Genomic DNA, 15,751 nt, shown 5'->3' with positions numbered 1-15,751 from the left:
TATCATTCTTTATGAGCGCAGTAACGGTATTTTATTACTTATTTATTTAGTATTCCATAACTTAATAACAGAGATGGTCAAACTAAAGTGGTGGAGACATGGCAGAAATCCTACAATGAAGCGGGCAGTGAAGTGTTCTCCCGTGAGAGGGCGATCAAGAAAAGAGAGTGAGCTGCCCCGTTGAAGGAGTTTACAGAGCAGAGTAAAATACACAGAAAGACAGAAGCACAATAACAAGTATATTTAGGTGTTTTTGTGTCAAGAGGAAGTAAAGTCCCCTGGTTTGTCCCCTATACTCTAACGCCATTTGGTGTTATCACCATAGCCATATGAGGCTGGACTCGGAGGGCTTGCCTTTGCTTTCAGCTGTCAGATTGTAAACAAAGTCACATGACTGGGGGCAGATGAAAGCGCTGACAAGTTGTGTTTGTATCGCAGTGAGATGCTACAATACTAAATGTGGGCTTATCATGTTGATTCGGTCACAATAGACAACAACAAAAACTCTCGCTCTCTCCAGAGGGGCAGGTCAGACAAAAATGGCAAACAGGCTGTTGCCCGGGCAACATTAGCCCGTACCTGTGCACGTCACTGGTGAGGATGCCATGGTGTCATTGCATAGACGTACTTGGCGGATTGGTTAACCGCTGTGTGTCCCTTAATATAGCACGATGTGTCTATTAACACGTCTGTACAAATGTAACTAATTAGACACATCATCTGAGCTTCAGAGGTGCTGGTAGGCATCATGTTAAGCTTTCGGCCCTGTGTCCACAAGGTGTATTTTTTGTGTGTGTGTTTTCAATTGTTTCCAATGAGGAGTGACAAGTGGCATTTCAAAGCTCTGCACATGTTCGTGTGGCCGCTTTGGCCAAAACAAGGATTTCATCTCCTTTGTACAGTGATGTGATGAAATCCTTGTCTTTCAGATGGAAACTATCATGACAAAGCTCATTTGTTTGAGCAGATTAGTTGCGCAGACATGGGATGATTGTTGTGGAGTGTTGTGGCTTTATTGCCTAACGTGCATCGTCATCCTCGCTCTATGGCTTTCAGACTGAGCAGTGAAGCTCATTCATACCAAGTGTGAGATCAAGCATCTTCCGGTTGGTGTTCATGGTGGAAAAACAATTTCAACTAATATATAGTAGCACAAAGTAAAGGCAAGGAGGATTGAGGGGATGGATGCTAGTCTGTTTTATAAAATCGGTGATACCTTGTCTTTATGCTAAGCTAGGCTAATCACCTCCAGCCTGCAGCTTTATTCTAACTAGATGCACATTTTGTCTATAAAGATCTGTCAGAGAGAAAGTGTACTTTGTTGAACTGTTTAATTAAAAAGTGGTTTTATTATTCTGTCAGTTCGGCCAAGATGACTATTGCTGCTTTCAACATCGGCCCTGCTGTTTTTCTGTTAAATTCAAACACATTTAGTTGTTGCTGCTGGAAAAACGAATGCATCATTTCCACTGCATTTTTCTTAGGAAACAGAGGATGTTTGGAACATGTAAACTGGCTTGTTGACTCAATATTGTGTAATATCAAGATTCACATCAGGCAACTGTTTTTATATTCCAAGACAATGTGACTAGGCTGCACAATTAATCAAAATCAACTATTTGTATAGAAACAAATTGTCCAAATCTCTGAGAACAATAGTAATTAAAGACATATTTGTGAAAATATAGCTCTGAATTAAGTATAGTTGTGCTGCATACTGTAGATATCCCAACCTACACACTTATATACTGTAGACTTAGTCAACTATCCTTGTTTTGGTACAAAATCACACTCATCATTTTTAAAATAATAATATGAATGGTGTTTCTTTCCCTACAATATCGCAAATCATATCGCAATTGCAATACCAGTCACAATAATCAAAAAAACATTTGTTTCCCCAAATTGGGCATCCCTAAATATGATAGTAACACTTTTTTGAAAGGGCAGTTCATCTAATATTTACAAATAATTGTCCCCCCAAGAGTTTGTTTTTTCTTTGCAGCCTCCTAAAATAAAGCTAACACTTATCAGTGGGGTTACATAGATGTCAGACAATCTTTTTTGCCTAACATGGGGTCATGGTAGTATGGGGAGTTTCAGGGTCACGGTTTGGACTCCCCCCTTTGTCCAGATGGAGCGTGTACTCCTCCATATGAGAGCCGCATTGAGGGGGGGCGGATCAGGGGGAGGGGGGGCGCTGTTTGGGCTGCAGAAGCTGCGGGGGTGAGTGACTGACAGACAGGCGCTAGTTTGTTTACGTGGCGCAATGAATACGATTTCAGACTGACGTATGTACATGGAGGTGGGCTGTGTCTTAATGTGTGTGTGTTTTTACAAATGCAGTAAGTGGAAAGTGTCAGTCACCATGGTTAATTATTGTATTTATTTATTTAATAATATACATAAGAGGTGACAAAAACAATGTATTGCCGTTAATCATTATTTCTCATAATTTGTCATACCTAACCAGAGGTTCCGTGTTGTTTTTCCCATCTGTCTTCACAGATATTATTATTACACTGATATTACTATTACAGATATATTGTATTACATTTACAAGATCCTTCCTTTTTAAGTTAATGAAGTTATTATCTTTAAACCAATTTCTTTTGATTTCTTTAATTATTGCTACTATCATTATAAAAAAGGCAATATTCACTTTTTTCTGGTGTTTTAAGTAGTAAACTTGGGTTTTTATTTCGTGAAAAAACACAAATAGTTGACGGTTCTTTTTTAGATATTCCCAGAAGTCGCCAAATATATGACTATGGGTTGCCCTTTGCTCACCGCATTCCCTCTAGCTTTTTGTAGTTACATTTCCTTTGAATTTACCATGAATTTGGGGTGTCTTATTTAATTAGAATCTTGCGTGTGTGTTTTTTTACACATCTGTTAAGCTGTCCTTGCTAATCAGTATCTTTTTTTTAGCATCAGGAGCTCCTCTATCCATAGACACATTTATTTGACACTTACCTGCCTCTATATAACAAGCCATGAGAATAAAACCCTCCTGTGTTGACTTTTACACATTTACCATCCAATTGAGCATTTCATTGTAGTAATACAAATGTCAGCCCATTCTTATCACATCATTATAATGAAGTGTGAGTATTGATTTAGGCTGAAAAAAATTACTATTGTTTTTCCAAGCATTATAGCCGCGAGACAAAGTAATCTCTATATGGCAGAGGAGGGAGACTTCTTCATGGGGGGTGACGGTGTTGCATCTGTGGCCGCTCCATTAAATCTAAAGGGGAGAGGTGAATAGGGTACAATATACAACACCATTAAATCTCCCCAGTCGTTGACTCACATAAAGATAAATACTTTTTGTTTGTGATAGTATGTTTAACTATTTAAATTAGGCATCATTTTACATGTGCTTATTAGCATACATTTCTGCAACATACATAGCAAAATTCGATTAATAATTTGCAATGTGTTTCTGTTTGGTCACATCATAGAATCAAAGGATTTAGGTGAGGGGATTTGGGATATCTTTTTGTGTCACTGTCAACAGCTATAACAAAAAAGAAATGTTTCACCTTGTTTTAAAGAATAACATTTGATATAAATCAGACTATGAGTGATATATGAACAACGCCCTCTCTAAAACCCTTCAATGAAGATAGAAATTAAACTAGAAAGGTTTCTGTAATTTGTAATGCTACCAAAGTGGAGATTTATGTATGATTATGAGAAAAAACATTATCATATAATGTAGGCTAATGTGAACATTCCATACATTTTTACAAGATGCTGGAAGTGAATAGGTTAAAAACTATTGACTAATACTGTATAATTCACCATGACAGTAACCCATTTGAATACTTACAGTAAGAACTTTTTAATTTATGACAAATCTTTTCCAAAATGTAATATTAAAATATGGTGAATTTTGGAGAAACCCAAAGACACAAATGGACAAAATTAGTCAAATAAACACCTATCTCAAAATGTTAAATTAATTGAAATTGCTTTAGGGTCTCATTCAAACAAAAATAAGTGAGTGAAGCATAGAGCAAGACAACAGGGAGAAAAGAGACAGATGTGGCCTGTAAAGTGATTTGACCATGTCACTCCTAGCATGCTACTGGAGCTGTTTGTCACTGCTAACGGCTACATTTAGCATTGTGTCAGGGCTAAAGCAGGGCTCTTCATTGCTCCCCGCCCACTCTGTTTGCACACAAATGTCATTTGTCACCACAAACGTCAGTGTCACAGTCACGTATGAACTTTCTGTTGTTCTCCCGTCCTCTAGCTAAACACTGTATCAATACTAGTTAGCTCCTGCCTGTGGTTTGACATTGTTAGCGTCTGTGTCACTTTCAGTCGCTGCACTTTTTCACAAGAGGCCATCGATACTGGTTAGCTCTAATTTGTTATTGGTCGCCTTTGTCTTGGTGTCAGGTGACAAGAGTTTATCATGTAAACTCCTGACTGTGTTGTGGCAGCGGCTACAGTTAGCTTTGGGTATGCTAACCAGCTAGCGCCATCATGAGGCTGCAGGTTCAGGCTGTTTTCTTAGAATTGACTGTTTTAAGTCCCCTTTAGTTGTTATGTGTTTGTAGAGAAGACTGAGGGGTACAGAGTGAGTACAAAGTGTTGATACTAACTGCCTTACATGTTTATGTGTAATTTAGAGCTTCAGTGACATCATTTGTTCCTCGATCTTCACTTATCCCCACTTTTAGCCTTTCATTCTCTTTATTTCTCACACCTTGTAAAAAGACCCTCATGGCAGCCCAAAGCAAACATGTTTTCTCTCTTGTACTACTTAGATGTTTTCAAAGTTGTGTAGTCCAGTTGTTAGTTAGGGAGTTTATTTAGCCACACTAGCAATGTAGCTTTATCAAAGGCAATATCAGTTTGTCTGTCTGTTTGCAGAAATTCACGGTCCCCAGAGGATGAAACTTCCTGAGATTTTTCACATCTAATCAGGTCAAAATTGTACGTTTACCAATACTTTTATTAAGTTTACGAACAAATGTGTGCATAACGAATGCCATAGGCCTATGGCTTTTCATGCTAATTTGTATGTCATGGCAGTAAGAAAATTATAGCATGCTTACATACTGAACTAAGAGGATGGTCACCAATTAGTTATTATAGCTCAACTGTTACTGAATATTCAGCAGTATAACACATTTGAAAAAAACAAAACGACTACACATCTTGATTAAGATCCTTTGTATTTGTTTGTTTTAAGAATTGTGACCAAGAGGCATCATGAGACTGGATAGTTTACACCCTCTGGTGGACCATAGTGTCACGTTTCTGCAGCTTCTTGGTAATTGATTTGGCCGATTTAGTAGCATGGCTGATACATTTGTCAAACTTTAAACAAAAACCTGCTAAACATTTTCACATTTTCATGTTGTATGTAAGCATTTACATTTCCACACACTGCCTGTAGATTATTGTTTATTGTTGTTCCTCAAAGCATTCCCCTTAAAATACTAATGTGTGCGCACAAAATAGTTATTAATACTTAATTTGTTTGCGCTGGGGATCATTACAGGTGTTGCTTTATATAGAAATGTGTAATTGTGGCTTCTTTGATGTCCCTTAAATTGACTTAGTGAAGGCATATTGCTGCCATGCACAGGAGAGAAGGTTGGGCATAAATTAATTATTTTGAGTACAATTTTGTCATTTTAAGCATTGGAATATTTATACAAGGAAACAGAGTGGTTTACCAGGCTTTAGAGATTATACAAGTTCAAAGTCAGGGAAACATCAACAGTGTGTTTGGAAGCACTTCAACAAAACCAGGGAGTGTATCTTTAATGTTTCAGCTAGTTTGTTTGATCTCCAAAGCTGGACAGACAGATATCTTTAAAATCCTCAGGCTGCTGGTCTTAGCTTGTTGATGGACTGTAGTTGGTGGATGTGTGCGATGATCACAGCAACAGGAATTTTTCTTTAAAAACACAATCTACTAATCCACTCAACCGAAAAAACAAGATGGATGGCTAACAAGGCCCTCCAATCCAAATCTAAAAGAATGAGAGAGTCCATTTTTCACCATCCCTAGGCCCTCAATTGCGGGGTAATGGAGACATTTGGGGTCAGGATTCTAGGAAAATTACCCACAGCAGGAAAAGGACAGAGAAAACACTGCTGATTCTGCTGCTTTATGGCGTCATCACCCAAATCTGAAAGGAATTAAGCATCTGTATGTGTGTCTAGTTGTATGGAGGGGGTTAGCATGGAGGGCCCAGAGCTGAGTTAATATCAATCAGATGTTGAGCGCTTCACAGAGTGGCCTGGTGGGTAATAATCACAGTAGGGCGTTAGTGAGCGGGGTTTGACCCTGGCTGACCTGGGACCAGCCTGTATCGCTCCCTCAGGGGCCAACATCAATCCAGCAAAGCTCCTGAGGCTCTGGTGGATAGCGAGAGGGGATTTGGCTTTTATTATCTCACGTGAGCCAACGGAGAGGCGCTGTCGGCCTCACAACAGGGGCAGCTCTCGCCAGGATCATGGAGTATCAAAACTGGGTCTCTTCAAAAGATGAGTTGATTATTCAGAAACCCACCCTGTTTTCACATTGTTAAATGTTGAGCATTTTCCAGGGGTTTCAATGTTTTTCATGGATCCTTGAGTGATAAAGCTAGGAGTACTTTTTCAATGCTCCTCATTGCAGTTATGATGTGTTTAGCCTGCCTGCCTCCGGAGCATCCAGTTTAAAGTTTGGTTGAAAGAGAACCTCCCATCTTGCTTGTTGTTGGTAGAAAAGTCCATATGCTGTAGATCTAAGAACATGTAAGGTCAGCTTATTTTTCTCCTGTGGTAAAATGCCTGAAGGGTAAAATATATTTTCTGTTCTCTAATTAAAAGCTCTTGAAACACGATTGGTTACATCCAAATAAGTGCTATGCAAAAAGATGATATTAAAAAGGCACTATTCTGCTTTTAGGAATGTCCCTTTCCTGTAGTGTGATATACAGTATATGTGCTTGTAAATGGTCTGCAAAGGCTGAATCTAAAAGTTCCCCCCCTGCCTGAATCGCTTCCATAGTGACATCACTATGTAACACTTGCGCTTCTATTGGCTAGTGCTTTGTAGCACATTGTACGTGAAAGGCTACGGAGCAAGACATATCTTAGTGGGTGACCAATCACAACAGAGCAGGTCAGCTAATCAATCAGAGCAGACTGAAATACTTTGTTTTAACATTAAAGCATTAAAGCATGTCAAAGTCAAGGCACAAAACACAAATATGAACCTGAACATTTGTATAATATGTCCTATTAAAGTCCAGATGAATGATGATATCAGACATTTCTCGTAATGTTGTGGAGGACATTCCTTCTTGTTCTCAGTGCCCTGCCCTGTCCTGTTCCAGTTCTTTCATATTGTTGTGACCTGTTTCTTTGTGTCTGTTGAACTGCTGCAGCTCAAACGCTGGCTCACTTCCACACAATAAAATACTATTTGGATCTCAAATCATTGTTCCAATCGCGGCTTCCTTTAGATACACCAGGGTAGCTTTACCTTCTGCACTCCAGTCTTGTCCCTATCTTCTCTGATGCATGGCGTTTAATTTCCTCGTTGGGGCCTGAGAGGTGTTTTTGGAGAAGGGGGGCTGCGGGGTCGGGAATGACTTAAGAAGTAGCTGACGCCCGTCTCAGACATTCCAGGAAGTCCAGATAGAGGGATGGAAGAGAGAGATATGAAGAGGTGGAGGAAAGGGGACCATGGGAAGGGTGGAGCAAGCGTCTGAAGGAGATAGGGTCTGAGTTGTTACCAAAACATCGGCCAGTCTCTTGCCCTCAGATGCACTTTATTGTCTTCAGCATGAAGCAAACAGGGAGCCAGGACTTTGAAGAATACACTTTGGATCCAAGTTATCCGTATCATTTGTGTTCAGTAGACGTCATGAAGGTCTGCTTCACCATACTGTGGCTTCTGCATGCTGTCAAACTGAATAATCTCTCTCTGCTTCTCTCCTTCCTTCTCTCCGTCTGCAGTATGGATGTACGGCTTTACAGACAGCCCGAGGAAAGAGGCCTCAGGTAGCCTTGTGTGTCTATGTCAACATGTTGAATAAGCATGCACCACTGTGAGAGCGGCAGCTGCATCCCCTTTTGCTTTTTGTTTGTTTATTTCATTTCACACTTCATTTTTTCTCTCGACATCTGCTTTGCATGCGCTGTCCTGAGCCTCTCCGTCCACCCTTCTGCTTGCATCCAGCCTCTCTCTCTGCAGTCTGTCCATCCATCCTGCAGAGCTGCTGGGCACGGTGCCAGAGTGCCGGGACATGCACTTTAGTTCTGCATGTGGCAAAGCGCCTTGGATTGAAATGAGGTGTCAAGTCTGGTGCTTTACATGTGTCTGCATCAGTGCCTGTGACCTCATTCAACTGTGGTTGTACAGTATAGGAATGATGGGTCGAGAGCAAAGAATCGTCCCTGTTGCAAATAGATGTCCTAGGGAATTTTCTCTGTCCTATAAACGACAAAAATACGATCGCCCATCTGGTGAATATTTAACCAATGTTCTTCAAGACGCTTAACTGTGATTGAGGCTAAGCTGTATTTGAGACAGACACACATATTGTTTCCTTATATTACAGGGTGTCCGCGGGGTCTTAACAAGTAAAGTTGATAAATCAATTTAGCGAAAAATGAAGGCTATTAAAAGTATTAAACAGCATTTTCCAAGGTATTACATGTTGTAGCTTGTTTTCAATAAGTATATGAATGGTCCAAAGAGGTTGTGTTCTACAGTGTGCCTGAATGTAGTCATGGCGTAGGAGTGTAGTGTGATTCTGTGTCGTTTATTGATGGCATCCCGTTGGGTTTGACGTCATCTGAACAGGACATCGCACGCTCACTGCTTGATAGCTCGAAGGTCCGTTTACGCCGGTTGTTGAACAACATCGTTATGGGGAAATGCAAGTCTGCGTCCAAATGGTTGGTAGATAAGGAGGAAGGACAATCAATACTGCATATAGTGAATGTGTGTCACCAAGGTAACCGGTTAAAACTCCAAGTGGCGATGAGGTCTAAAATGTATGGAAAGGGTCTTAAAAGGTCTTACATGTGACTTCAGGATTCCTGCGTATACCCTGCATTAGAGCTATCAGCATGTCAATACTATTTAGGAATAACAAAGTGAAATCCCTTTTGAATGGAAATGACCATATTTCAAGAACTTGGAGGAAACAACTCCCCTGACATCAACAAGAAATCGTGTGCCATAAAAGTATTGGAATATGGAAAAGTGGTATGTAACAGGTCTTTAGGATTCATGCTATTTCTCAACAAGCGTGGTTGCCATTATAACAGTGTAAAGTGTTTTAGTCGCTGGATCTGTGCTGCTTTATTACCTCAGGCTGACTTTGATTGCTCCCTCTACATAGGCTGCTTACGTCCTCCACAACATGTTTCTTTTCTTTATTCCGCCTCCGGGGAGGATGCTAAAGAAAGACGGGGATGAATGCCCAGCCTGAGCCAGTGGGGAGCTGGAGTTATGAGCTCTCCCTGCCTGTTTATTTGAGTAACAACACGTAGGGATGCTTAATTGTGTTTTAAGTACTGCGCAAAAGCTTCAGCTATTCTCCCAGGCTGCCTACATACATGCATTGCAACCTGTTTCAGACTCATACCACTATAACATTGCCTCTGTGAACATATAGCACACACTTGATTTTATGTTGACTCTTAGCAAGACATGTTCCTTTAGATGTGTATGGTGGCATCTAACCCGCAGGATGTGCACAGCTTAACACAAACAATTCCTGTTCAAGGTCCAATCCCATTGACACTACGACAAAGAGGCTGACCGCAGAGAATTCTCATCTCAGATGCAGTCGATAGTGGGCATATGGAGAAACTTGCTGACAAAGAATGCTCCATACTTTCATTATCAGTCGCAGTAATTAGCGAGCGTTCCTGTTCTCGCTCATCAAAGACTCCACGTGACTTCGGTGTTGTGTCATTGCTGGTGCTGACGGGCCTTTTTGTCTTCTCTTTTTTAACATTAGGTGAAGAATCTTCTCTTTGCCAACGTGTGTCTTTTTATGTCTGATAGCTATCAAGCAAGCAAGGACTTATTTTCTTTAGGATTATTGTGCTGTGCAGGACTTTTTAACACAGCCCGAAGTTAAAGTAGACCGAGTTAAACATGGTGTTTCTTTCTTTCGGGGGATACATGAGATTTGCTGAAGGAAGGAATGGGTTCATGATAGGAAGCAAAGGGAACAAATCTAGCCTGAGTCTACATACAGTTCGCAACAACTTAATCCGTCTAGCAAACACTTCTACCTATAGTGCAGGGATGACGGTTCCACACCAGGTCTTGTGGTCTGGAGCCTGGGTGTTGTTCTCCAAGTTACGGCACATTCTGTTTCTGATTCAACCTTTGACTTACTGAGCTTTCGAAGCCCTCGAAGGCCTTTTTATGTTGCTCAGATGTTGTTCACTGTTTTCCCTTTAGATGACATGCTAATTCGATATGTTTCACTTACATAGATGAACACATGAGTGATTCCTTTCAAAAAAGTAACTTTAATTCTTTTTTAAATAATACATTTCATTTCAAGACATTTCAGTTGATCTTGCTCCGACTTTTGTCCAATCTTGGTAATTTGGTAATGGTGTTGTGTTGACCCTCAAAAAGTGTTTGAAAGCAATCTATGACATACATTAACGTGGTGGGACACTACACTAGGGGTGGGCGATATGACGATATATATCGTCGTGACGATATTAGGTCTCCACGATATGCTTTTTCAGAGATATCGTATCTATCGTGATTAAAAAAAATATATATATATTGAATTTTTTTGTAATCATTCAGGGATTCATTTCAGAAATAAAACCAGCTTGAAATGCTATTTTGGTCTGTTACTCCTTTTTGTTTTAGTTTCTGTTACCTTGTAGGTGCTTGTTGAGTAACTTGAACAATAACCATAATAACCGACATGAAAAAATATCGTGATATATATCGTCTATCGTGATACTGCTTGAAAAATATCGTGATAATATATTTTTCAATATCGCCCACCCCTACACTACACTTCTGAATCATGAAACACTCTTTTCTAGTACGGAATATGTGTTGCGTAGTGCGAGGTAAATGAGGTGTTGCAGACTGCTTTATTTTCCTCTTCTATTGGTCAACGTCCAATATTCAATAAAGCCATTTCAACTTCTGCATGTGTCCAGTTGTGGAGAGGCCATATTCAAGCTGAAGGGGTTTTGAAGTTGCTTGTTGACTAAGCCTGCCATGTGCTAATGTTTAAAGAATAACTTATTAAATAAACAATCGGCATCCAGAGTTTAGGGCTGCAATAAGTAAATCAATAGATTACAGCATTCTGAATATATTTGATTTGCGGTGTGGATGGAGTCATTTGATGATTTCTTATGATCAGCTGTTGGACACTCTTTGGACCTACTCACGTTAGGCTTAGTTATGGGGAATCATAACATTGATTAACCCACTGAACACATTCTGGGACAGATTCTTATGGCCAAACAAGATGTATTTATTTGTTAGTATGTATACATCTTCTGTCCCTGATCACATCATTGATACCCAGAACACAACAGGATGTGAAGTGTAATCTGCGTGGGTCATCTTTCTGTGGAAACAAGCCAAGGAGAAAGAGTCAGGCTCGGATCAGCACCACGTGACCTGAGTGAATGAAACCACTGCTGGTAATGAAGAGGTTAAACATCAGAGAGAAGGGGAGAGAGAAAACAGAGTGGCCTAACCCCAACTCAAACGCTTTCTTCTTTTGTTTCACATAAACATGGACCCAGCCTCCTTCCCTGTGCCTCTCTCTCCCCTTCTCTCTCGTCCCCTCATATGTTTCTATTTAAGGCCAGCAGTGCCGACTACCATGATTGGTGTGTTCGCCCCCCCTCCCGACCCGCCATCCAACGGCTGCCTCCCAAAGGCAGTAGAGGGGAGGCCTTTCCTCTCAACCGCACTGTTGATTTTCCACAGGGAAACTTCCCTATTCTTCCACTCATTGGCTCCCCAGTCTTCCCCTCCAAACTATAGCAGCTCCTCCACTTCTTCTTTCTCTTCTCACTTGTTTTGGATCTTTTAAGTTTGGTCATGGATCTACTTTAGGTCTGAGATGCAGCCCCCGCAAATATTTTCATCCCGTTCCCTCCTTTTGTTTTGATTCCTTCCGATGCTCCTCTGTCCTTTGCTGTGGGCCGGGGGTCGACTCAGCTATATGGCCAGACGTTTGGGACTATGCAGCCAAGTCGCGAGCTCGCGTTCTGATTGGTCAGAGAGGAACAGCGGCAGGCAGCGGGGGTTGGCCGATGGCGGCGTACCGGGTGCGAGGCGGCAACAGTGTAGTTGGTTGCGGGGGACGATCTCGGGGGGCCACGGCTGGCAGGTGGCTGACAGCTTGTTTCTTCCCCTCAGGGATTGACAGCTCGGAGCCCATGGTGCTGGAGCAGTACGTGGCCGTGGCCAACTACGAGAGGCAGGAGAACTCCGAGATCAGCCTCAAGGCCGGCGAGACGGTGGACGTGATCGAGAAGAGCGAAAGTGGTGAGTGGACTCTTGTTTTGTTTTTGTGCCACGCGTGCTTCATTGAACTCTGACAACCATCAATAGCAGAACATGACAAGTAGGAAAGAAAACGTGGCTCTGTTTAACATGACATGTTGTTAGAACATTTGGTTTGTTTCTTCCTGTTTGTATCTCCCCCTGTCCAAGTACACATTACAAGAATAAACATATGAAGCATGCTCACTCGGCACCTTCTCCTGATTTGACTCCCTCCGCCTGTAACCCCTTTGTCCGCATGATTCCCCTCATGGCAGCCTCCCTCAGTCTCTCCTCTCTTCTCCCCATCTCTCCATCCCCTAGCTGGCGCTTGGCACCAGCTGGGGGTGCTGTTCGGCTGGCAGCAGTCAGTGTGTGAAGACATGGCAGGGTTAGGGTTAGGGTTAGGGTTAGGGTTGCCTCTTGCTGTTTGAAACAACAATGTCAAGTACAGTCAGAAGTCATTTTTAGGACCATTTTCAAGAAGTTCTAATTACAATAAATAAGTGAATTTAGTTGATTTAATTGAGCTTTTTAACGTGCAAAAGCAGGAGGAGAGCTCATCGAGTTTCTTGAAAACAAAGCATTTAGCTTGAACATGCATACACAATTACTAATCAACTAAAGAGGCGTTGGGAGGCGAAACCAAGCGAAGACTGGGACGGCCTTTTATCATTTATTTATTTGGAACTTGGACCAAATGATGTAATGTGTCAATAGTGTGGATAGAGTAACTTCCAGTATGTACACAGTGAACTACAGTGACACTGCAAATCAAGTGAGCTCGGCTAGTATTTGCATCACCAAAAAAGCAGGCCTTCACTATTTACCTTTCCTCCCACTGTCACATCTTTTATTTAGCACTCCCATGTGACTTTCCATACAAGCATCCCCTGACAGCCAGCAGCTTGCACAACTCAAGAAAGCTCAGCCTAAGCTTGGCCCTGTCTTTACCCCCGCTCTTATCTGTACACTGATTACGTGTGTCAATACATTTTCTTTCAGATATCTCATCGTGCACATCTTTAACTGATTACGTGCCTTGATGAGTCTTTCTGTAATTCCGCTGTCTCTTTGTGTGAGTCACATTTCACTTGGTGCTTTTCAAATGTATCGCCTGCCAGGAGAAATTAGATAATTGTTGAATTCAGTTTTGACAAGAGTAAAGAAGTTGCATGGGAAACGGTTTCTTTTGCGATGTGGCTTTTGGTCAGAGGAAGTCGATGTCTTCAAGGACGTGGATGTCTTCATTTCCTGCTCTCTTTTCAGATTTGTTATTTGAGGTTTTCAAATGTTAACTCTTAACTCGAGGGGACATTAATTTTTCTCATGCAACTTTGAATACCCGGACCTCTTTGGAGTGATGCATGCTTTGTTTGATGCATATTCATAATGTTGCCTTCGTCACACAGCCGTTCCTCTCTGTGATCCCGTTTCTGAAAGTCTGGCCTGACAGCATCTGCTCACCAGATTCATCTGAGAGCTCCACTTTGGATGTTAACATTTCATATAATTCAAAGTACTTACAGCAATATGAGCAACTTCTGAACTCAGAGGAACTTTTGCCAAAGTGGTTGATATGTAGAGCTGTCGTCATTTACTGGGCCTAAGAAGTGGAGCAACAGCCATGGTGATGATGATGATGACATCACTCGGAGGCTGTGCCAAAACAAACACATCTGAGACCTAGTATAATATCCCATAACCCCCTTCCCGCCTCCAAGGCTTTACTGCAGCCTCCTGTTCTGCGTGTGCTCACTTCCTTTGACGTTTTCTATGTAGAGACTCTACATGCTGATTTCTTTCCACCACACATTGAGCACAGATGGTATCATCGATTAATATGCTGTATCTCATTCCAGCACAGAGTATTTCAAGTTTTTAAGTGTCTGCAGGCTTGACCCTATATCATTATGTGTTCAACTCCAGAGCCGGATGTTGTTGTTTGGCCCCTGTGAGAAGTTACTGACCTTGGTAGTCTAGACCCAGCTGTTTGATTGTGGCTACTGTGTCAAGAACACGCATTGTCATACTGAAAACTGGGCAAATCACGAGCTATATGTGAGGGGGGGGTTGGTGTATATGTGGAAGAGTTTGCGTGAGTGGCCATGTCCCTCGAGGTTGACTTTTCGGTCAACGTATCTTGCAATTTAGGAACTGCTATCTAGCAGAGTGAGATTTATGAAGCACCAACAGGGTGGGGGTGGACAGGCCATAATGGGCCCTGAGAGGGTAGAGGCCCAGGGCCACTGTCCTGATTGCTCTGCTTCCTCCTTGGACATGGGAACCGTCGATTGTCTAGAGAGACGAATGTCCCAGCAGGACAAAAATAATCAGCATATGTGATCAGTTATATTTTATAAATAAAAAAGCCACATAGATAAAAATAGATAAAAAGCCTGTGTCGGATAGTGATTTCATTTTGAAGTCTCTCTTGGAATACCTGATGTTGCACATGGCGGTCAATTATTTGGAGAATGCACAACTATGCGCAAATAACATGCTGGTTCCAGGTCGCTACAATATTCAACATCTCAGAGTATTGCTAAAAAATACAAATTAGCATTAAAAACAAAGTACAACTATGGCTGATTGGGGTGTCATTATTTGTGCAAGTTTATAAGACATAAAAGTTTATTAGACACAAAATAGTAACTTCACTTCATATGTGGACATTCAACATTCACGGCAAACCAGTCTGAAGTTGTTGAGACATTTCACTGCCAGTGTCTTTAGGAGTCATTGTCTCCCCAATGATAGAACTATCAAATTACACTTCAATCCATCAAGTAGTTGGGTTCTTTTATTCCGGGCCGTAGTCGTAAACCAACGGACAAACGGACATTGTCATCCCTATAATAATGGCCATTTCTTATTCCTGCGTGGTCGGGGGTTTTGTGAGTGTAGAGGTTGAACACTGTTTGGTTCAATGGATCGATTTCGTAGAGGCCACTTCTATGAGTTGTTTATGGTTCCCTTTTTTTCAGATATGCAATTATTTATGTAGGACTTAGGTTTTTTCTTGATCAAGACCTCTACTTTGAGGGTTAGGGTTAAAGTAAACGCAGGTGGTAGTGGGTTGGCCGCTTATGTGTTGGTTTACGTGCCAAAGTACATTACATTTAGGAGCTTTGGCGTGTTGTGTCCGTCCTTCCAATCTGTGGCCACAGTGACAGATGTACGTAAGGACAAAATTGCCTTTTTTTCCATGTTTCATCAGCC

General features: G+C 41.5%; 1 protein-coding gene across 4 annotated transcripts in view; it reads left to right on the top strand.

The window, feature by feature from the left end:
* sh3pxd2aa (SH3 and PX domains 2Aa) overlaps positions 1-15,751 on the top strand; it is a 128,078-nt gene that overhangs the window by 72,417 nt on the left and 39,910 nt on the right. For all 4 annotated transcript variants that reach the window (XM_071204191.1, XM_034083098.2, XM_034083013.2 and 1 more), the window contains exon 7: positions 12,404-12,532. In XM_071204191.1, the coding sequence (XP_071060292.1) occupies positions 12,404-12,532 (129 nt within the window). The remainder of the gene's footprint in view (positions 1-12,403; positions 12,533-15,751) is intronic.

The sequence above is a fragment of the Pseudochaenichthys georgianus genome, chromosome 1 (assembly GCF_902827115.2).
Source record: "Pseudochaenichthys georgianus chromosome 1, fPseGeo1.2, whole genome shotgun sequence".
Taxonomy (NCBI): domain Eukaryota; kingdom Metazoa; phylum Chordata; class Actinopteri; order Perciformes; family Channichthyidae; genus Pseudochaenichthys; species Pseudochaenichthys georgianus.
The sequence above is the reverse complement of the archived record's forward strand: the minus strand, read 5'-3'. Positions and strand labels throughout refer to the sequence as shown.